The 22,048-nt window shown below is 42.9% G+C and overlaps 1 protein-coding gene across 1 annotated transcript in view; it reads left to right on the top strand.

Annotated features, from left to right (window-relative positions):
• Positions 1–3,147: 3,147 nt before the first annotated feature.
• The window catches only part of ARHGAP25 (Rho GTPase activating protein 25), a 180,176-nt gene continuing 161,275 nt past the window's right edge, over positions 3,148–22,048 (top strand). Inside the window, exon 1 of the mRNA XM_082252949.1 lies at positions 3,148–3,496. Within this exon, the coding sequence (XP_082109075.1) occupies positions 3,436–3,496 (61 nt within the window). The 5' untranslated portion in view covers positions 3,148–3,435. The remainder of the gene's footprint in view (positions 3,497–22,048) is intronic.

Here is a 22,048-nt window from a genome sequence, read left to right as displayed (position 1 = left end):
CAGTGAGGGGAAAAAAGTATTTGATCAATACTGATTTTGTATATTTGCCCACTGACAAAGAAATGATCAGTCTATAATTCATAATTTGTAGGTTTAATTGGTAGGTTTATTTTACCATTGAGAGACAGAATAACAACAAAAATATTCAGAAAAACGCATTTTAAAAAAGTTATACATTTATTTGCATTTCAATGAGTGAAATAAGTATTTGACCCCTTCGCAAAACATGACTTAGTACTTGGTGGCAAAACTCTTGTTGGCAATCACAGAGGTCAGACGTTTCTTGTAGTTGGCCACCTGGTTTGCACACATCTCAGGAGGGATTTTGTCCCACTCCTCTTTGCAGATCCTCTCCAAATCATTGAGGTTTCGAGGCTGACTTTTGGTAACTCAAACCTTCAGCTCCCTCCACATATCTTCTATGGAATTTAGGTGATTGTAAAGGTAATTAAATAACAAACATGTTATACTTACCTGCTCTGTGCAAGGGATGTGCACAGAGCAGCCCCGATGCTCCTCTTCTGGGGTGCCTCGGCGTCGCTTCTGGCTCCTCCTCTTCATAAGGTCCCCCCACGGAGAGCTGCTTTCAATGGGGTCATTCGTGCGGGCGCGCTCCCGAGTCCTGCTGCTGCGTCCATTGACACAGAGAGCAGGACTCAGCCCTGCCCCTGCTCTTGTGTCACCAATGGCTCCTGCTGCTATGAATCTATCCAATGAGGACTCGAGACAGTGGCTGGAGCTGCTGGGCTTGTACTCGTCGCTGGAACGTTCGGGTTCAGGTAAGAAATACAGGGGGGTCTGGGGGGCAGCTGCAAACAAGAAGGTTTTTCACCTTAATGTATAGAATGCATTAAGGTGAAAAGCCTTGAGACGTGGCACATCCCCATTCACTTTAATGATTCTCGTTTGGTGGTTGCAATGCCAGCTAGTCATAACGGGGGCAGAGGCGTAACTAGATTTCACAGGGCCCCGGTGCAAGAAATCATGAAGGGCCCACCCCCCCCCCCCCCCAAAAAGCATGTTTTTGACCTTTTTTTTCTTTTTTTTTTTGCAACAAAGTAAAACATTTCTTTTTCTGGTTTCAGGGCTGGTGAAGAGGGGAATGGGATCAGTAATAGTGCATCAACCATGGCGATGGTGGTGAGGAGGGTGGGAGCAGTGGCAGCGGTGGTGCGGGGTGTGGGATCAGAGGCGGTAATGGTGGGGAGGGGTGTGGGATCAGAGGCGGTAATGGTGGGGAGGGGGGTGGGATCAGTGGCGGTGGTGGGGTGGAATCGGTGGTGGCGGTGGTGGGGAGGGGGGTGTGATCAGAGATGGTGATGGTGGTGAAGGGGGGGTGAGATTAGTGGCGGCGATGGTGAGGGCGGTGGGATCAGTGGCGGTGGTGAGGAGGGGGTGGATGGTGGGGTGGGATCAATGGTGGTAGTGAGGGGGGGTTATGGTTGGGAGGGGGGTGGGATCAATGGCGGTGGTGAAGGGGTGATGGTGGAGAGGGATCAGTGGGGGCGATGGTGGGGGGGGGTGGAGGAGGGGTTTTATGTGGTGTAATCCTCCCCAACCACCACCACCTCTGTCTCACTGATCCCATCCCCCCACCACTGCAGATCTCATCCCTACACCCCCCCAACACCTCTGTTGTAGATAGGGATGAGATCTGTTCTGTGGCAGGCATGGGATCATTAAGGCAGCAAGCCAGCAAGGATGGAGTTTGGGATCAAAATTCAAGGCAAGTTCACTTACAATTAGCAGTCAGACGATTATTATGAATCCCCCTCACTCAGCAACTTCAGGCAGGCAGGCACGCTTCTTCTAGCAGGAACAGGAAGCATTTAGTGTCTCTTCGCACTCGCAGAGAGGAGAACTCCTCCTCCCCCTGCACTCTATTGGTCCTCACTGCATCAGCCTTTTCTGATTGGAGGATCGGCAGGGTTGAGGGCGGGCGGGTGCAGGCAGCAGCAGCAGATTGCTTTAGAAAACTGGCCGCTGTAGACATCTCCCCCCTCCCCCCCCCCGCACAACGATCGGGGAGTGCGGCAGCCGGCATTCAGTTACAGACTCAGCCACTAGCGAACAGTCAGGCGGATGGACGGGCCCCCTCACACCGCGGCCGCAATAAGAGAACGGGGGCTGGCGGGCCCCCCCTCAGGTGGCGGAACTCCAGGGCCCGGTCGCAAGCGCGACCGCTGCGACCCTGATAGTTCCGCTACTGAACGGGGGTATGATTTTTGCTATGGCATGTGTACAAACCTGTCCAGCTACCTTTGTAGTCTAGTCATCTCTTTTTACCCTTATCCCCCTCCCCCGCTCCCTATCCTGGACAGCAATTGCAAATGAGCCCTTAAAGTTTTTTTTAAATCCAATGCAGCCAGATTTAGAATGCATTATATAGGGTTTCAGGATGGGAATACAATTGCTTACAACATGATTCTGTGCTTTGCACACTCCCACTCATGCTCCAATGAGTGTTACTGAGGCTACAGGGGCAAAGAAAGGGTAGTACTGGAAGGGGTGTGCATTTTCACTTTAAAAAAGAGTTTGACGCAGTCTCTAATAGAGTTTTAGCAAGATGGACAATCAGAAGCAGAAGTAGATTTTAAATAAAAAAAATGAAGCCATTCAGAGGCTAGGCACTGTCTTTTGGGTTAATTTTAATGTACTCAGAAACATAAAGGAAAGGATTGTATGATTCTGAATTGATGAATAAGCACCTTTTTTGGGGGGATTTGGGATGATAATGACCTATATAGATACATTGTTATTGTGTTACTGCATCACAGTTGAGTTGAGGGCTTTGTGTTCCTCTTTTTAGGATTTTTTTTTAAATGAACACATCATTGAGTTACTATATATGGGGTATTTTATATTTGCCTACACCTGGCACGTCTGCCTTTAAGTATGATCAATTAGACTTTACTATAAATACACTCAGTTTTATTTTTTATTTTAATGAATGTGCATAGTACATTCTAGATGGTATCTGAATGGGATTTTCATTGCTAGGAGATATTGTGTCCTGTACATTCCTGTACAGCTGTCAGGCAGAAATTACACAGCCTCTGCTCCTCTGAATACATTTTTTTTTTCAAATGTGTTTATGAAATGCCCACAACTTCCTCAAATGCGTACAATGTAGCTGGCTGACTTAAGAGTCAAGTTTTTCTTTTTTTTCTGAGCATTTTCAGATCGACAAGGTCCTGAGCGGGTCTTAGTGTGAGGTTGGATACTTCGGCCTTCTGGAAGGAAGTACCCAAGAACATGAAACCTTTTCAAAGCAATGTGTAAGGTTAGGTAATTGAATTGTTCCGGACTTCACCTGCTGAGCTAAGCAGCGGAAAGAGGAAGACTGCTGGTGAATTAACATGCAGCTGTGATATTAACATGGTGGATTTGCATTGGGCCTGAAAACTGAATTCTCAAACGCCTGGCTTCATCGTCATGTCTCTGAAACTTCCAGGAAAATGGGATTTTTCCTTGAAATCTGACCTTGCCCGTAGAGGTAAAAAAAAAACCTGTTTTATGTTTTTATGTATGATGTGAGTGTGGTATTTTATCCATTCTTGCAAAAAGTAATTTAAGTTTGTAGCTTACTTAATGCATTTGTATATAGTGCAGTAATACAACTGATCAGAATTCCTATATATCAGAATCGGATCTTATAGCAGTAATAAGAAATGTAATTGGTTGCTGCAGACTATTGCACTTTGTGCATAATTGCTCTTAGCATTGCCTGATCCAATAAGCTTTTATTGTGTTTCTATGAAGAACTCACCTGATGAATGGTGGATTGTCTTGTGGTCACTCATCTTTGGTTTGGCCTTCCTCCGCTGTTCAGTGGGCAATTGGGCCTCTGATAGGCAGTTGCTGCTTGTGCATTCCCAGACCTAAGAACACCAAATATAGTTAGCCGTTTCAAGGGTGCCAGACTAAAGAGTCCGTTAGCCCAATGTAAAATACAGTTTAGTTCTAGGGTGTGTTTCTTCTGCTAGCGTGCCCCCTGTATTTCTGTTGCCTGACTGAGGAAACTCTATCTGACTTGGCCTTTGCTACAACTCATATTCTTGCCTTATGGTTAGCATTTATACTTGGGTAAAGTGTAGTTGATCATTTGCCTTTGCTCCATGTTTTGATCCTTCTTATTTGCTTGGTTGTTTGGCTAGACCATCCTTGTCACAGCTTTGTTGGGGAAAGACCACACTGTTCATATTCAGAAAACTGTAGCAGGCATGAAGTCTGAACAAAGACTGATACCCCTCATTTACTTTTCACGAATAAAGGACTGTATATGTGTGTGTGTGTGTGTGTGTGTATATGTGTACGTATATGTATGTGTGCGTGTGTGTATATATGTATATAATCAACTGTAAATATAAATATATATATACAGTATATATACTGTACATAATGTACCAAAATGTAATCTAGATAAAAAAAAATAATAGACATCAATGGTAACAAGTAAAATTCTTATTGTATGTCTTCCTCTTTGGAGCTTACAATTTAATGTCCCTACCACCATCACAAAAAAATCCCTCAGAAAAAAAAAACTACTTCTGATTTAGGCTGAGGTCACTTAGGGCCTGTTTACTTTGCTGTGTTGTGTCAATGCAAGGAAAGTCTTAACTAACTTATACCTGTAAAGAAGGAACAGAATACTTACCTCTCCTGCTACCTGTGTGTAGGCAAGTGCAGTCTACTTTCTGCACGGCAGGTGGCGTTCTCTATAGCAGCACTGCAGAAAGTCAAGAGGAACGTAGTTCCTCTATGGTTCCCTGGGTCACTGGGGAAGCATCCGATTGGATATTGCTGCCCCATGTGACTTTGGCAGCCATCTTGGGTCAGGCAGAGCCTATTGAAGGCTCTGGCTCCCAGGTTTGGTGTGCATTTGTGAGTTGGTATAGTAGGGACAGGTACCCCACCTGTTGGGCACAGTAATAGTGGCGCTGAAAGGTTCCTGATGAGGAGGGAAAGCACAGGCCACACTCTTCCCCTCTGTACAGACTCTGACAACTGCATTTTGCTTTCTACATGCTGTTGAAACCATGAGTGTTCCCAGTTGGGCAGGCTTCCCACTGGGTTATTTGTGAACTGTCTGCATTGTTTCAATACAAGTTCTTTCACTGCACTGGAACTGAGTATGTTATTCAGCTGCATCATGCTGCACCCCAACTACAAGCGCTGCTAAACACTGCTCTGTTGTAGAGGAAACATTTCCTCTAAAAGTTCTGCTGGGAAATTAACACTTTTTGGAGTGTCAGTCAGTTGTTTCTTATTCTGACTTTCATAGCACTAAAATTCCTTGCTATTTTGATTATGGTGGGACAGTCTCATATCTGTGTCCTCAAAGAGTCAAGGCTTAAAGAGAACCTAGAAACATTTCTATTCAAATGTGTAGTAATTTGTGCACACAATGGTTTTGTTCTGACGGATATGGAATGCATTGTTTGATTTTTTTAAATTGCTTTAAGCAGTGTTCATTTATGTTTTACTGATGTGCTTGCTATACATTATGTGGTGTTTTTATAATTGCAGCGTGTCCTGTTCTTTTTTTTTTTTTTTATTGATTTTAATCCTTTATATATAAACCGGTAAAAATGCAACATGAACTCCTTGTATACCTGTGTCAAAAGCTATTTTTTTTCTTGAAAGTGCCTCAGTGCTTGCATGCTTTATTTTGGAAACACTTGCCTGTTTAATGCCCCGTACACAAGTGCAGATTATCTGCAGACTTTTGTCTGCAGACTTACCTTTTCTATGTAGTGCAAGGGCCTGCCGGATTGCATACAAATTGAAAGTGTTTAGGTTTGACCTCATATTATATGGTTTTGGTAAGTCTGCAGACAAAAGTCTGCAGATAATCTGCACGTGTGTATGGGGCATTAGAGTCGGATGCCTGGCCATACTTGCTTTAAAAATTTCCAGTTTTTCAAAAATGGGATTTATACATACTCTGCAGAAAATATTACATAGACAATTGGGAAACATCTCCGGCTCTGGCTTTTTTTAAGTATATCATGTTTGGATTTTTGTAAGGGTTTCCAGCTCAGTAAACTTATCTCTCCCTTGCATCTGCTCATAGTCTCCTATTACAATAAAGACAGTAAGCTCTGTTTTAATCTGTCTTACCCTAAATAATTAGAAGCCTAACAAATGCCCATGTTGATTTCCTTCAGTTGGAGGTTCCTGAATTTAAGTTACAATACTGAAATTGCTTCTGTCTCATCTTGTAATCTTAAGCAGGCTCGGTGATGTTGATATTGGGGCTTTACTATCTTTTCCAGGACTCCTTGTTTGCACTTTCACTGAACATAGTACTTTTATAACTTATGACTCTGTTTTGGGGGTCATGGTCCTGCCACAGAATGAATTTGAGACCTCCCAATTTGTCTCCCTGATACGTCCACAATGGTAAAATATCTGCTTGTGCTTTTCATCATGGAGGAGACCATTAATTCTGACAAACTCCATGTGCAGAAATGCAGTCCCGAACCTGCAAGCAACCTTCACTATGCTTAGTGCTACCTGCAGACACTCGTTCTTGTACCACTCTTTAGGTTTTTGGTGAACAGACTTCTCTCTGCTACAGCCAAATATTTCAGATTTAGAAATATCGGTGCAGAGCATCTGCTGCCCCTTTGCTGCACACCAGGTTTTGTGTTTTCATGCATAGGCTAGTTGCTTGATATTGTTTCCATGTCAGAGGTACAGTATTTTTTTTTTTGCAGAAATACTTCCATGAAGACTGATTCTGACCATATTGTAGACCTAATAAAGCAGAAAAGGAAAACCTAATGAAGCAGAAAAGTGCCATACCTAATAAATATACAAATAGGACAAGCAGCAACTTATCTGTGAGATAATGACACAGTTCAAATACAATATAGCTTATTAGGTTGCGCTAGCTATGTCGTAGACCTGACCAGACTGTAGATGGGTGAACCAGGGTCACACTGGTTTCTGCCAAGATGATGATGCTACTGGACATCTTCAAATTGCAAAGCAAAGTCGGCATGATGTCTTTTTCTCTTCTGAAAATCTTCTTTGCAGACCACTCAGTTCTCAGTGTGAATATTTCTTTGTACTTCTGCAGATGAATGTGAACAGCACATGTGGAAAAACCTGTCTTCCCTTATATTTCTGCTCATAGGAGATCTTCTTGACCAAACTTCGGCTCTGGGAGTGTACACTGATTACAGCCACTTGATGCCCGTCCTCAAGTCTACATGCCTCATAATTCATAGCGGCATTGCACATGCGTGGTGCTTACAAGCTGCAGTCAATCAATAACACTTGGGAGGTGTGTCTTAAGAGTCTAAAGAGCTCAGACTGCCTGTGCCTGTCAGTACAGTGAGTGCCCTGATGTCTATCTGTAGTTTGAAAGGGGCATGCATAAACAGGTGGCTCCATAGGACCTTGCAAGCCAAAGAGCCAGCCTTACACTGGAAAGCAGAACTAGGGGTATCAGTGGCTTCAGGAGGAGGAGAGAACTTTAGCACATTTAGAAGCAGCACATAATATGTGTTCACATCAGCAGCGTAAGTAGCAAAAAGAAAAAAAAAACAAAACAATAGGCTTTATTATTACTTTAACTACTAGGGACACTATTGCTTAAAGTTCGCTTTTAGTGAATGTGTCCTTTAATAAATCGCCCTGAGTGCAGCCTACATTTGGAATGGGGAAAGAAGTTAATATTTTTCAAGCCTAATTCAATTTACCTCTAGTTTAAATAAGCTAAATGAATTCAAGGTGCATCAAAACAATAGGTGTTCAATATATCACAGTTTGTTTTCTTCCTTAAAAAAGCCACAGTGAGTAGAAAAGCCTGTTCCCTGCCAGGGAGTGGTAAGCTAGCGCTCTTTGGTACCCATGGTAGAGTGGGGCACGTGATAGATTCAAGCTGGTTTTTCCAGAAATCTGTTCCTTTTCTCTGCATTCTTTAATCTCAGAAATAACAGGATATGAAATAATTGCATAATGAATTAGATAAAAGAATAAACTTGCCAAGAAATGATTAAGTTTTTTTTTAACAAAAGAGCGCCATACCATATTTCATTATTGGATAGCACAGCTGTACTGCTTTAGAAGAGAATCTACCTGAAACTCTGTGATGAGGTTAATAAGGTCTGCAAAACTGGGGCAAGGAAATGGCGAATCATCAATGAAAGCAACTGAATTTCCTGCCTAAGTGGTGATCTTACTAACAGTGTCACAGGCAGTCTGCAGTCTGATACATGATTAATATGCTTCTTGGGGTTAAAAACTGCAGGCATTATTCATTGTGGCAGTGCAAAGCAATGATCACATGCCAGGTGTATATCTCATCAACCAGATTTTACTTTACTGGAGTCAGAGCTGTTAGGGGATGGTTTCCGACTGACTGCTATAAATTAGTATACTTGTGTCAAGGTCTTACCTTGTCTTCCTGTTGGCAGCCATCTTGGACATGTGCAGACTGCTGTCTCCTATAAACTCTGTTTGCATCATCACTTGTCTGCAGGCAGGGCGTCGCTCAGTGATAATGTTGCACACCTGACTATATCTATCACTTAATGGCTTTCGGACCTTGCCCCTGGGTTTGTGCTCCAAGGTGCATCGCTGCTAGCAGTCCTCTGGTCTCTGTGGTTTCTCCGTGCATGACTTGGCTTGGCTGACGTCCTTCCTGGCTCTGAATTCCGCATCGGCAGACGACCCCGAATCAGATGACGACTGCTTTGGCAGACTACCTGCTTCTGGACTCTATCTCGGCTTGGATGACTACCCGTTTCCGAACTTGACCCCAGCTGTTCTTGATTTTGCTCCTCTCTCTTGCTGTGCAATTATTATTGTTATATAAATAAATCACTTTATTTTACTTGCATCTTCTTCTGTGGTCTATTTTCCTGGCACCCTGACAGTACGTAAGGGCCATGAATCCTGACGATGTGGGGGCTCCTATGCTTCCCATGCTGGTTACCAGGCTCTATCAACAAGATCACCTTTTGGGTCAGTTCGCTCAGGCGTTGCAGACGTTGCTTGCACGCACAGCACACTTTGCTCTTGGTTCTGCTAGGCCGGTGGTTCCTCCTGTTGTTGCACCCACTGCTGCTGCTGTTGCCGCTACTGCTCCTGCAGCTGAAGTCGCTGTTTCAGAGGGATGACTGATTCAGCCCCCTCCCGCAGTGCTATGGGGGTGAACCGAGTCAGTGTTGTGGCTTCCTAAACCAAGGGGGCATTTATATGGAGATGGTTCCTCAGGCATTTCCCTCTGACAGGTCCAAGGTGGGCTTCCTAATCTCGTTGCTCTCGGACAAGGCCTTGGCCTGGGCAAATCCCTTATGGGAGAACTACAATTCCGTGATTCTCGATTACCCGAGTTTTGTTGCCTCCTTTCTTTGGGTATTCAATGTGCCTGCTCACTCTGCTTTTGCTGCTAAGCTGCAAAAGCTGTAAATTACTCCTTGCATTTCCACATTGAATTATTGTTATTTGAGATCAGATTTGGGTCAGTCATTAGATGCAATAGGATCAGACAATATGTTCCTACAGTGGCCAACATTCCAAGAAAAATTCAGATGACTCTTGGAAATAAGTACACATGTGATATTTGTTTTCACGGGATTACTTTATATTATTTTCTTTCATTTTAATGTTTTCTAGACAAGCTAAACATTTAGGCCCCTTTCACACTTCTGTGATTTGTCCTACAACTTGGGACTGATTTCCAATTAGTACCATTCATATCTGTGTGACTTCATGTCGCAGCGGCTTCAAATAGGTCCCTGCACTACTTTGGTCCGACTTGAGGTCCATAGACCTCAGGATTACACGGGTATTGCTTCAATTCGCGGCAAAGTCGCATGACTTTCAGGTCGTATAAGTGTGAAAGGGGCCTTAAAGTCTTTACTACCCAACATGTACTTCTCAGAGATTGCAATGGCCTGGAAATGTTTGAAGCTTCATTATCATGTTAAAGCTTATATAAGATTTTAGTGATTGATTTTACATATACCTTAACAAATATGACAAAAAACTCCTCTGGCACTGGTGCAGTCCATCCATTTATGATAACCCTGATCAAACCCATTTAATAAATTGGTTAAACAGACATTTCTACTTTTTCATAAATACTTTTAACCAGTTTTGGACCGGAAGGATTTGCCCCCTTAATGACCAGGCCCTATTTTGCGATTCGGCACTGCGTTACTTTAACGGACAATTGCGCGGTCCTGCGACTCTGTACCCAAATAAAATTGACGTCCTTTTTTTTCCCACAAATAGAGCTTTCTTTTGGTGGTATTTGATCACCTGTGAGATTTTTATTTTTTGCTCTATAAACAAAAAAAATAAAATTTGTTTTCTGCTACAAATCTTTGGTAAAAAAAATCTCAATAAGCGTATTTTGAGTAATTTGCGCAAAAGTTATTGCGTCTACTAACTACAGGAAAGATGTAATTTTTAATGTTTTTTTTTTTGTTGTTTACTAGTAATGGCGGCGATCTGAGATTTTTTGGGGGACTGCGACATTGCGGCGGACAGATTGGACCCCTAACTGACATTTTTGACACTTTTGGGGGTACCAGTGACATTACTACAGTAATCAGTGCTAAAAATATGCACTGTTACTGTTATAATGACACTGCAGGGAAGGGGTTAACAGTATAGGTGATCAAGGGGTTAAATGTGACCCTAGGGGAGTGATTCTAACTGTATTCGGGTTGGGCTTCTGAGATGACAGAGAAATGTGATCCTATATAACAGGATCACATGAGCTCTGTGATCATCCCAGGGAGAAGGACGGTTGGCTATGTTTACAACAGCCGACCATCCTTCTCTCTCAGCGGGGAACAATCGAGAGTGTCAGGCTGCAATCGCATCAACTTCCCCGCTGACGAGCTGGAGCTCTCCCCCTAGCTCCTCCCAGGCAAATGATGTATGCATACATGGTTTTACCTGGGAGAGCCACTTTGCTGCCATATATATACAGTATGCGTTCGGCAAGTGGTTAAACCTCTTAACAACTAAAATCGAAAAATGCTGATTTCAGCATAATTCAGATTTACCGTTATCACTGGATACTGAGCTTAGAGCTACTGCATCCGGGAAGAAAAAGTGCATGTGAAGGGGGTTTAAATCAGAGAAATAGCTCACTCCTGTGATGGTAAAGGTGAACAGTAACAGCTAGGTGCCAGTCTAAGCAACGTTCTTAGCAACATCCTAGGAGTTTTCCAGTCTGATTTCATGAGGTACGTACGTGGCCTACACCTATAGCAAGCGCAATATTAAACTTTGGTAAAAGCTGTGCAGCTTGTTTTTATCTACAGACATCCTTGTCTGCATAGACAGTTTTTTTTAAAGGTAAATCATGCTTTTAAGGGGAGCTGGCCAATTGGTACTGTCCCAGAGGGACAGAATTAAGATAAGTGAATGAGTTACTGTGGACTTCAGGGGTATCAGGTCTCGACTGTAGGTCAGCAGGTGAGTATCCCATAACAAAGTCTGGTGGTCTGACAGGTGGTGGTCAGAACAGGCAGCTGAAAATAAAAAAAGAGTAATCCAGAGACAGGCCTAGGTCAGGGCAGGTAGTATACCATAAGTATAATTCATTGCCAAGCAGAGGTCTGGGCATGCAGCAGACTAAGCATAATTCAGGATCAAGGCAGGCTGCGGATTGGAAATCCAGGGAAAGTATAGGGTTAAGGCAGGTTAACTATGGTCAGAGTTATGGTTCAGAGTATTCAGTACAAGGCCAGTGTAGACAGGATTATTACAAGCCCAGAGTCTTCTGTAAGGCCCTCTTCTGGACACCCTGTCTGCTCCAATTGGTCGGCGGCAGCTCTCCCCATGCACAATGTTCCTGTTGTTAAGTAGCAGCTCTGCGCTGCCTGTGTTACCACCTTTGACTTGATTGGCTGTGGGCCTCTGGTGCTCTTTTTGAACATCACAAGCCGAGAACCAATTGGAGCAGAGGGGCATTGTCTCCAGAGCAGGGCTTGGCAAAGGAGAGCAGCTAGGTGGTGGGCTGAAAAGTAGGTATATTATACACTGGAATATGAGATTGAAGGCCTGCTTCAAGCAGGAAGTTAATTATCACAAATTGGGGAACAATAGGTTTGGTCTGGATTAAGGTAATTATGTCTTATTTTTTAAAGTCAGACATACAATCCTGGGATGTTTACATTCTGCCATTATTTTGGACAGCCCAGGGTGTTTGAACGTTTGTTCGGCCTGCTGAACGCCCCACAATGCACTGCACCACTGCACAGTGCATTGGAAGCCCTGATTGGCTGAATGAATGAAAGCTTTGCCCAATCAGGACACATAGCACTGTCAGAGCCATGAGTGGACATTGTCATGACTTTCTCCAATCATGGCTCATTGCTCTTAGTCCCACCCCACACTATAAAAATATCCTTCCCATAGCAGCCATATGCAGTGTGATATTGGTGTGGAGAGAGATAGAACAGGGCTCTGTTAATTGCTACTAGCGAGTTAGTGTGCTATAATGTGCTATTTTGATTCTGTTGTGAGTGTAAAGTATCAGTTTTGTGTGTATAGTGATAGTGCAGTGTGAGTGTAGTGCGACCATTCATTTTTACTTTAATGTTAGTTTAGTGTGAATATAGTGTAGTGCGACCGCTCATTTTTACCAGTTTTAGTTACCGTGTCAGATTATTGTGTCAGGGCAGGTTTACTGCAGTATATTGCAGTGCGTCAGTGTAGTTTCAGGGCAGTAATACTGCATTATATTGTAGTGCATCGGGGTACTTTTACTGCAGTGTATTGCAGTTCATTAGTGCACCCGGCCCACTTCCCACTGCTCAGCTGTCTGACGATTTTTAGTACAGGTGCAGCCTATCACACTGTTGCAATTTTTTAACTTTGCCTCAAGCAGATCAAACGCAGCAAAAACACCAGCCATTTGGGTATCATGTGCTTGACAAGGCATTTGAGCTCCCACCCGTCCATTTGCAAGAGCACCTGAAAGCCACACAAATGGGACGCAATTCTACTCCTCCTCACTCCTCACCTTCCCGGTCTACCCCTGCTATATCTCATTACCTCTCAGCAGCCTCCACTGACAGGGATGATGATAAAGAGCGAAGAGTGTCACAGGTCCTTGCTGCACATCTGCCAGTAGCACACCACCAGCTGTTGAATATAGCAGACAGATTTCTCTGCCCCAAATGCTGCAGCGTAAAAAAAAATATACAGTCGCTGCCACCCACTTGCCCAGTATCTAAATCTAAGCTTGTCAGAGCTGCTGGCTATACAACTCCTGCCTTTCTGTCTGGTGGATTCTGCCCCCTTCCGTGAGTTTGCAGAATGTGCTGTACCACAATGGCAGGTTCCCAATCGCTATTTCTTTGCACATGAGGCCATTTTAGCTCTGTGGGACTGTGAACCTCGCGCTTATGGAGTGTGTAAATACCATATGTTGTGTTTGTCTTGAAATTAGCTGCCTGCTGCAGGAAAAAAGTACTAGTGCTTTTTGAGAGTTATGGTCAGTGTTTGCAGCGCTGCTAAAGGTTATCTGAATTCAATGTATCCCTAAAAGCTCATCTGTGCTAGTTAGTTGCTAATAATATAAATAATCAATATAGTGCCAATACTGTGCAATATCTGTGCAAAAAAGCAATAAAAATGTGCAAATAATGCAATGCAAAAATCATATAATAAAGTGCAAAGTGCATGATCAAAAAGTCCATATAACAGTCCTTCAGTGGAAAACAGAAGCTTGGTGCTTGTTCCGTACTGCTTTGGGGTGCCCCCCTTTGGGTATCTACTTACCACAATATGGTTTGATTGAAGCAGAAAGTGCTGACACTGAGTTCCTTTGGCTTCTGTAGGGCTGTTGTTCTGTTGTTGGAAGCGATCCTTTCAAGGTAGAGTAATCCCAGGTATCCTCATAAAGATAAAAGGCTCATCATAGTGAGGACCGTTTTAAAATTCATTTATTGCAGTTAAAAACAAAGGGAATACTCACAAACATAGTATAAATAAAAGCCTGTATCATAAATCCTATACACGGTACGGTGGTAAGCTGCTCCCGCAGCGTGCGCTTCACCGACCGGAAATCACGTGGCTGCCTCTCGGCCAATGGCTAGACGCGTTTCGCTGTGGACACAGTAGATACCCAAAGGGGGGCACCCCAAAGCAGTACGGAACAAGCACCAAGCTTCTGTTTTTCACTGAAGGACTGTTATATGGACTTTTTGATCATGCACTAAGTTTGCACATTATTATATGATTTTTACATTGCAGTATTTGCACATTTTTATTGCTTTTTTGCACAGATATTGCACAGTAGTGGCACTATATTGATTATTTATATTATTAGCAACTAACTAGCACAGATGAGCTTTTAGGGATACATTGAATTCAGTTTACCTTTAGCAGCGCTGCAAACACTGACCATAACATTTTAGCTCTGTACCATCACGTTGAAGGCAATGTTGTGGCATCGTTGGGCAAGGCAGTCACCTGCAAGGTCCAGGTTACTGCTAAAAACATGGTCCAGTAAGCATGGCCAGGGACAATATATTTAGTTCAAAGCACATTGGGTAACTCTGCTTGCCACTCAGAAGGATGCAGGACAGTGCTGCAGATTGTTTTTCCACCACGTCTCCATACAGCTGGTAGTGAAAATGGGAGATTTGTCAGCTCCACCCCTTCCTCCTCCTCCATGCCCTCCTCTGCTGAATTTACCTATGAACCACCGGTACCCCTTCAGCTGGTCTGTCTAGGGCACAGGTGTCAAACTGGTGGCCCTCCAGCTGTTGCGGAACTAGAAGTCCCATGAGGCATTGCAAGCCTGACAGTTACAAGCATTACTCCCACAGGCAGAGGCATGATGAGAATTGTAGTTCTGCATTAGCTGGAGGGCCACTGGTTTGACACCCCTGGGGGATAGGAGCCACACCGATGCAGAGATTCTTGCAGCTCTGCAGGGGTAGGTTCAGAGGTGGTTCAAGCCATGCCAGCTGAAGCCAGGAATGGTGGTGTGCAATAATGGCACTAACCTTCTTTCCGCCCTCAGACAGGGAAAGTTGACACATGTGCCATGCCTGGCACATGTCCTCAATTTGGTAATGCAGCATTTCTTAAATCGCTACCCAGAGTTGCAAGATCTGCTTAAGCAGGCCGGGAGTCTGTAGCAAATTCAGGTGGTCATACACATCCAGTGATTGGTTGGCTGAAATTCAGTGGGAATTCTGCCTGCCCATAAACTACCTGATTTGTGACATGCCCACTAACCAGGTGGAACTCGACTTTGGCAATGCTGCAGTGGCTACACATGCAGCAGAGGCCTGTTAATGAGTATATGTGTCAGTATGGCACAAAGACAGGCTATGGCTGTTTTTTTTCTCCCCATGCCAATGGCTGCTGAAAAAGGATACATGCACTGTACTGTCACTATTTAAGGAGGCAACAAGGATGGTGAGCTGTGACAATGCATGCATCAGTCACACAGTATCGGTTGTGTTGCTTCTGGAGCAGACTCTGTGTGGCATTATGGTAAAGGCACTCAAGGCAAAGCAGTGGGAGGAAGAGGACAACATCCTTTCCTTTGAAGGCCCACTTTATGCAGACACCATTCTTGGGATGCCACAGAATACACAAGAGGAGAGGGAGGAGGAGGATTCTGGCAGTTTTGGAGGCATTGAAGCAGAGGAAGAGATAAGGCAACCCTTAAGGGATGGTTTTCTATCCCTAGAACCCTTGGGAGTAGTACGTGGCTGGGAGGAGGCAATTCCAGATACTGTAATCCTCAGTGACCCAAAGGAGTCTGCTTCTCATGCCTCCGCAAACTTGCGGTGCATGGGCTCCCTCATTCTTCAAAGCCTGCAAAAGGACCCAAAAATATATTTCTGCAGGAGGTTTAGTGACAGATAAAGGAGTGCTTCTGTCCACAGACTCCGTGGACCAGCTGATATTTATCAAAATGAATTAGTCTTGGATTAGCAGCAGCTATCAATGATGCCGATGTTGCAGATTTAAGTGTTTTCTGGATCTGGAATCTCTGAAAGACTGTCTAGGCTGCCTAGCTTTATGGGTGTTAATTTTATGTGGAAGACATTTTTTGGTGTATGTTTCATGGGCACAGTTAACACCCAAGGACCATTTTTTCCCACAACTGTCTGACAGGTGCATATCATTTCAATTTTTGACAGCAAGACCAGTTCTTTGGGTTACGGTGTGAAGGCACCACCACACCCAAAGACCAATTTTTATGCCACTGTGTGGCCGGGGCATATAATTTCCATTTTTGACAGCAAGGCCAATTCTTGCTTTCATCAAGAGTACCTCTAAAGGGTTATGGTGTGAAGCCACCAACAACACTCAAAGCCCAATTTTCAGCACCTGTTACTTCTATACTATGTCACCAGAATTTACCCCAAAAATCTCTAATCTTGTTCCGAGTGCACCAAATTGTGTCCTCATCATACAGACTGGCTCCCCAAGCCGTTGTTCATAAAATAAAAAAAAAGCTTGCGGGGAAAATGTAACTTTTTTCGCCTTTATAAATGTCATATTTGCTGCAGCAGGTTCTATACACAGTACAGATGCGCCACTTTCCAGGCAGACTAAGGGGACCCCCAAGCACTATATTTAAAGGAATTTTTCATTTTTATTGTTTTACTTTACTTTAAGCATCAGTAAATCCATGCTCAATAAAAACATTTTTTTTACAAACTTTTCTTTAGTTTCACCCAGGGCACAACCAGGACCCCCGTAACCATTGTATGCCCAATTACTTGCATATAAGCCTTCAAAATAGGCACTTTTGATTTTTCCAGTTCGGGTCCCATAGACTTAAATCGGGTTTGTTATTTGGTTCCGAATTTTTGCGATGTTTCGAAGGTTCTGTCACAAACCAAATCAGGGAAGTGTTTGGCCCATCTCTAGGTATAACATACCAGTCTCAGTCATGACAGTGTGGCTCCTCCAGGTCTCAGCTAAATGTTGATATGGGTTTCCTATTTGTCTTTTCAGCATTTTATTTCAATGACACAATATTTATTTTTTTTATTTTTTTTTTTTTTCAATGACACAATATTTAAACATATAAAATATTTGAAAATGTAAACAAAAACATGCTTATACTGGATATTAGTTATAACCTAACATGCTTCTTCAATGTTTCTGAAAACATGCAGACAGACTAAAGTGGTAACTGTTCACTCAAATATTCAACATTTTTAAAGTTTGCAAGAGATACTGAAGCACTAATTAGATGAACTACCAGTTATTCCACCTGAGATTAAAAAACACTTGATTTACCACAATTTGTTTTACTTCATCTACCAGACATCCAAGGGAACCAATCATTTTGCTATAATTCTAAGCATGCACAGAAACAAGTTCATTTAAGAAAAGGACAATAATAAAAATCATGGCCATATTTGTTTGAGGTATGAACGTCCTGGAAGAGGAGAGAGTATTATTTAATAGAGAATTTGATTTTAAAAAATTTAGAACCAACACAAGAAATCAAAAATTATTATTGACACAAATTACTCTTACACATATAGAATGACTAATAGTTTTACTGTTTGCATAAAATCTTTAAAACATTTAATATGGGAAGTACCCAGGACATTGGTTCCACAGAGCATTATGGGTTATCTAAAAAGAAACAGCATAAGCTAAAACCTGTTTCACACCCTAAATAGTAGGAAGAGAAGGCTCAGGAAGGGGATTAGTCATTCCTCTAACTTTGTTTAGCTCTCTATGTGTGTCTGCATAGTTTGAGCTTAAGCTATTGAACTTCATAAACAGGCTTTTTCTTCCACAAAGCAGTTTAGAGTAGACTGGTAAAGAGATTTCTATTTTTTTGGTTGAAAATACTTTTATGAAATATAATAAATATACCTTAAGTTTTTCGTTGTATTTTTAGTAATGAACTTAAAGTGATACTAAACAGAGAAGTGTTAATTGCCATAATTCATTCAGATAAAGCATATATATATCATGGCACTGTATTTTGCTTTTTTTCTTTTTCTTTTTAAAGTACCATATTCCTCCAGCTCTGTTGTGTGGTCACAAACTCTTTCCCTGTTTGGAATATGCTGGAAAAGATCCTTGGGAGAGGCTTCTATTACTCTGCTGATGTATGCTCTGTACAGTATGAGTCTGAGTCTGCACAGCCCTGATTGGTGCTGTGCCAGTCACAGGACAAAAAAAAGTTTTAGAAGAGCAATTAAAATTAAACTATAAATATAAAAAACTGTTTTCAGCACCCTATAAATCTCTATTGAACATCAGATGGGTATTGTTTTGTGCATTTATATGGTGTAGGCAGAGTCAAAAATCATTGACACTAGCTTTTATTTTGTTCAGATGGCATCTGCATCAAAGGCTATTTTTTTTTCTTTACAGGTATTAACAATTACATTTGATATATTTAATACTGATTTATATTAAAATCAAGCTATTTTTGTAAGTATCTTAGTAAATGTAATCAAACAGCATACTATGTTCCAACCCCATAGTGTTTGGCCCTAGGAGGACATGGAGGAGGAATAAGGGGAGGGAGTGTCATTTATCACTGTGTATACATGAATATATGTGAATCTATACTCATGTGGGCTGCACAAATAATAAAAAGGGGAAAGTGAAGAGCTTAGAAGGGAATTAAATGTGAATACAGTATGTTCAGTAGAGGACTTCAGCTGGTCTACACAATCTCAGCCTGCAGTGGGGACATAGAGAAGATGGGAGGGACGGCTGCAGGCTGGATCAACCAGGTATATTTCACTCTACACAAAATTAATGCTTTAGTGGCTATGTAATGAGAGTTTTTAATAATATGGGTTTAATGACATTTTATTAAATACAGAAATATATGTAGCACCCTCCTAGTCAGGTGCTAGGTAAGAGAGTGTAGTTTTTGGCTCTCTCTGCTTACCAGAAGAGCAGCAGGTAAAACATATGTGCACTCTGAATTTTGCACTCTGCTTATCAGGGAGCAGGATTGATAGTTAGGTCTACTCAGTGTGCCCAGTGTGATTCATCTGGTCTCAGGGAGTGTCCCTGGCTGATCCAATAGGGAGGCACATTGGAGGCTGGAGGAAACCTGACCAGTGACACAGAGGCTTTTAGTACTGTCCCAGGGGTTGGCAAAAATAGTGGTGCATTATGGGAGAGGGTATAAAAAGCCACATGAGGTAGAGGGCTTTTGGGCGGGAAGCCAGGTCCCAGAAGGAGGGTGGTGGCTGCTGCCTCCTATTCTGCAACAGTTGTTGGTGGTCACAGGCAGTCAGCCTGGTGTACCAGGGGCATGAGACTGAACCCAGAGGTCCAGGAGAAGCTGACTACAGGAGTTGGGGCAAAGAAGAATCTGGAAAAACAGTGTCCGTGAGTACAGAGGAACTTGCCCAGGGGTCTGCACAGGAAGGGGACCACTCTGGAGTGTAGAGTCAGTGGATGTCGTTATGCAGTCCACTCCTGCATAACGACATCATCAGCTGGTGGATGTTAAAGACTTTAAGCTCCTCCACCTTCCATTTGAGGATGCAACACAGATGCTCAATAGAGTTTAGGTCTGGAGACATGCTTGGCCAGTCCATCACCTTTACCCTCAGCTTCTGTAGCAAGGCAGTGGTCGTCTTGGAGGTGTGTTTGGGGTTATCATGTATCTCATCAGACCACGGGACATGGTTCCAGTAATCCATGTCCTTAGTCTGCTTGTCTTCAGCAAACTGTTTGTGGGCTTTCTTGTCTATCATCTTTAGAAGAGGCTTCCTTCTGAGACAACAGCCATGCAGACCAATTTGATGAAGTGTGGGCGTATGGTCTGAGCACTGACAGGCTAACCTCTCACCCCATCAACCTCTGCAGCAATGCTGGCAACACTCATACATCTATTTCCCTAAGACAACCTCTGGATATGACGCTGAGCATGTTCACTCAACTTCTTTGGTTGACAATGACGAGGCCTGTTCTGAGTGGAACCTGTCCTGTTAAACCACTGTATGGTCTTAGGCACCGTGCTGCAGCTCAGTTTCAGGGTCTTGGCATTCTTCTTATAGCCTAGGCCATCTTTAAGTAGAGAGACAATTCTTTTTTTCAGATCCTCAGAGAGGAAGAAATTGTTTATGCTCTCCAGCTGTCTATGGTTGTATCAGGGAATGATTCACATTTTATAAGCCCTCACTGGTACCTTCTGACTGGGCCTGCGCAGGGACCAAGTCAGTCAGCCAGTATGTACTTTTCTTGCCAATCGCTTTTGTTTTTACCAATTAAGCTGGTCATTAAATGTAAATGTGCATGCCTATGCGCCAATCACTTGTGAGAATAATTGTTGATCAGGCTATTAATGCACAAATAGCTATTACCAAGGGGTCTGCTGGAACTTTTTAAAGCGGAGTTCCGGGCACAAAATCGACCTAATCGATTTTGTGCCCATCCGCTGGATCTTCTTCACCTGAAAAGGAATTGGATAGTTAGGTATATATTTATTTTTTTTTTTACCCACCTTGTAATTATAGATAGAAAATACTCACCTCTTCTTCACTTCCTCCCTTTGTGCCGCGGCTCCGCCGTCACTTCCTCCTTTGCGATGATTCCTGGGAGCTGAACGTCATCGCTCCCAGGAATCAATGCGACGGCACAGGCCCCGCTCGTCACTTCTGGGGCGACACCGCATTCCCTGCTAAACAGCTTCTGGGCATGAAGGAATGCGGCGCCGCACCGGAAGTGGGAGAAGAAGACACGGAAGAGGACGCGAAAGAGGATCGCGCCGGCTTCAGCTGCCCACAAGAGAGATGGCAACGCTGGAGAAGAAATTTTATAAGTGAGTATTTCTTCTTGCAGGTAAGTGCGAACCGGGACAGATCAGAGGCTAGCCATTGTGGAATGTACTATCCCTGACTGTCCCGGGGGTATGTCTATTGAAAAAATGTTTTTGTGCCCGGAACTCCGCTTTAATACATGTGCTTGTTCAAAAAAGTTGTTGTGCTTTCCATGTCAACCAAATTCTATTACAAATTATTTATGAAGTTTAACCTCTTAAAGACCAGGGCCTCTTTCACACAGGCAGCTTGGGCACAGTAAAACAGTAAAAGCAGGTTGCTGAGCAACAGTTCTGCCACCCAGTTAAAGGCCAAACAGTAGGAGAAGGCTGTTCAAAATGACATGCTGAGTTGACAGGTGCCACAGTCTGTCAAACTTGGCCATTATAGTCATTGGCTCTGTGTCACATTTGCAAGCCAAACGCAAATGCCTGACAGTGGTTGTTAGGCCGCGCTCTGAAAAGGCGATCCACTGGCATCACTCTTTAGAGCACAGGCTTGTGTGGACCTACCCTAACAGCATGTAACATATGCCCTAAAAAACTTCATTAAAGAACACAGGCCATACAGGATGTTGTATGCCCTGTTCCTCTCCCCTCTAAAAAAAAATAAATAAAAATTCCTTTTTAAAAAGAAAGTAAGGAAAAACATGTGAAAAGGATTCCAGAGGTCCACCTGATGGCTGGATATGAGAAAATACATTATTCATCTTAATATTTCAAATTCCCTTTAAAGCAAACTTTTTATTGGTTATTAGAAACACATTATTGGATTTTATTTAAAATGCTATTTGGCAAAAATTAACATCATAACTCAGCATAGAGTTAGTACTTTTATTAAAAATGATATATGTATTAGGCCTATAAGAGGAACAATTTCAGAGGAATGCTAGACAGGGGATAGGGAATCCAATCAGGCAGTGATTACAAAATAAGCACAGGTACATAGTGTGTTTTTATACTATGTAAGAAATATTAATCTTCACAGTGACAGTTCAGGGGCATGGATGGGGTGACACTGCAATAGAGGATCATTTCATTAAATATGATCTGCCCCAATGAGAGTTTTTGACACTTTTGGCTTACAGTAGGGCCTGTTTAGCTTGCTATGCACACAGTCTGCCTTCAAGCTGAACTTCAGGCAAACCATTGAATGCACAAATGAAATTCATATAAAGGGAGCAGTTCTTACTACAAAATGATTTGTATTTCTGTCCAATCCAGTCCTGAGATTTACACAGCTCTGCAGCAAAGCCCTTCTGGTGGATACCTGATTTT

Source organism: Pelophylax lessonae, assembly GCF_965119305.1.
Source record: "Pelophylax lessonae genome assembly, chromosome: 4".
NCBI classification, from domain to species: domain Eukaryota; kingdom Metazoa; phylum Chordata; class Amphibia; order Anura; family Ranidae; genus Pelophylax; species Pelophylax lessonae.
Note: the sequence above shows the minus strand (reverse complement) of the source record. Positions and strands in the feature narration are given on the sequence as shown.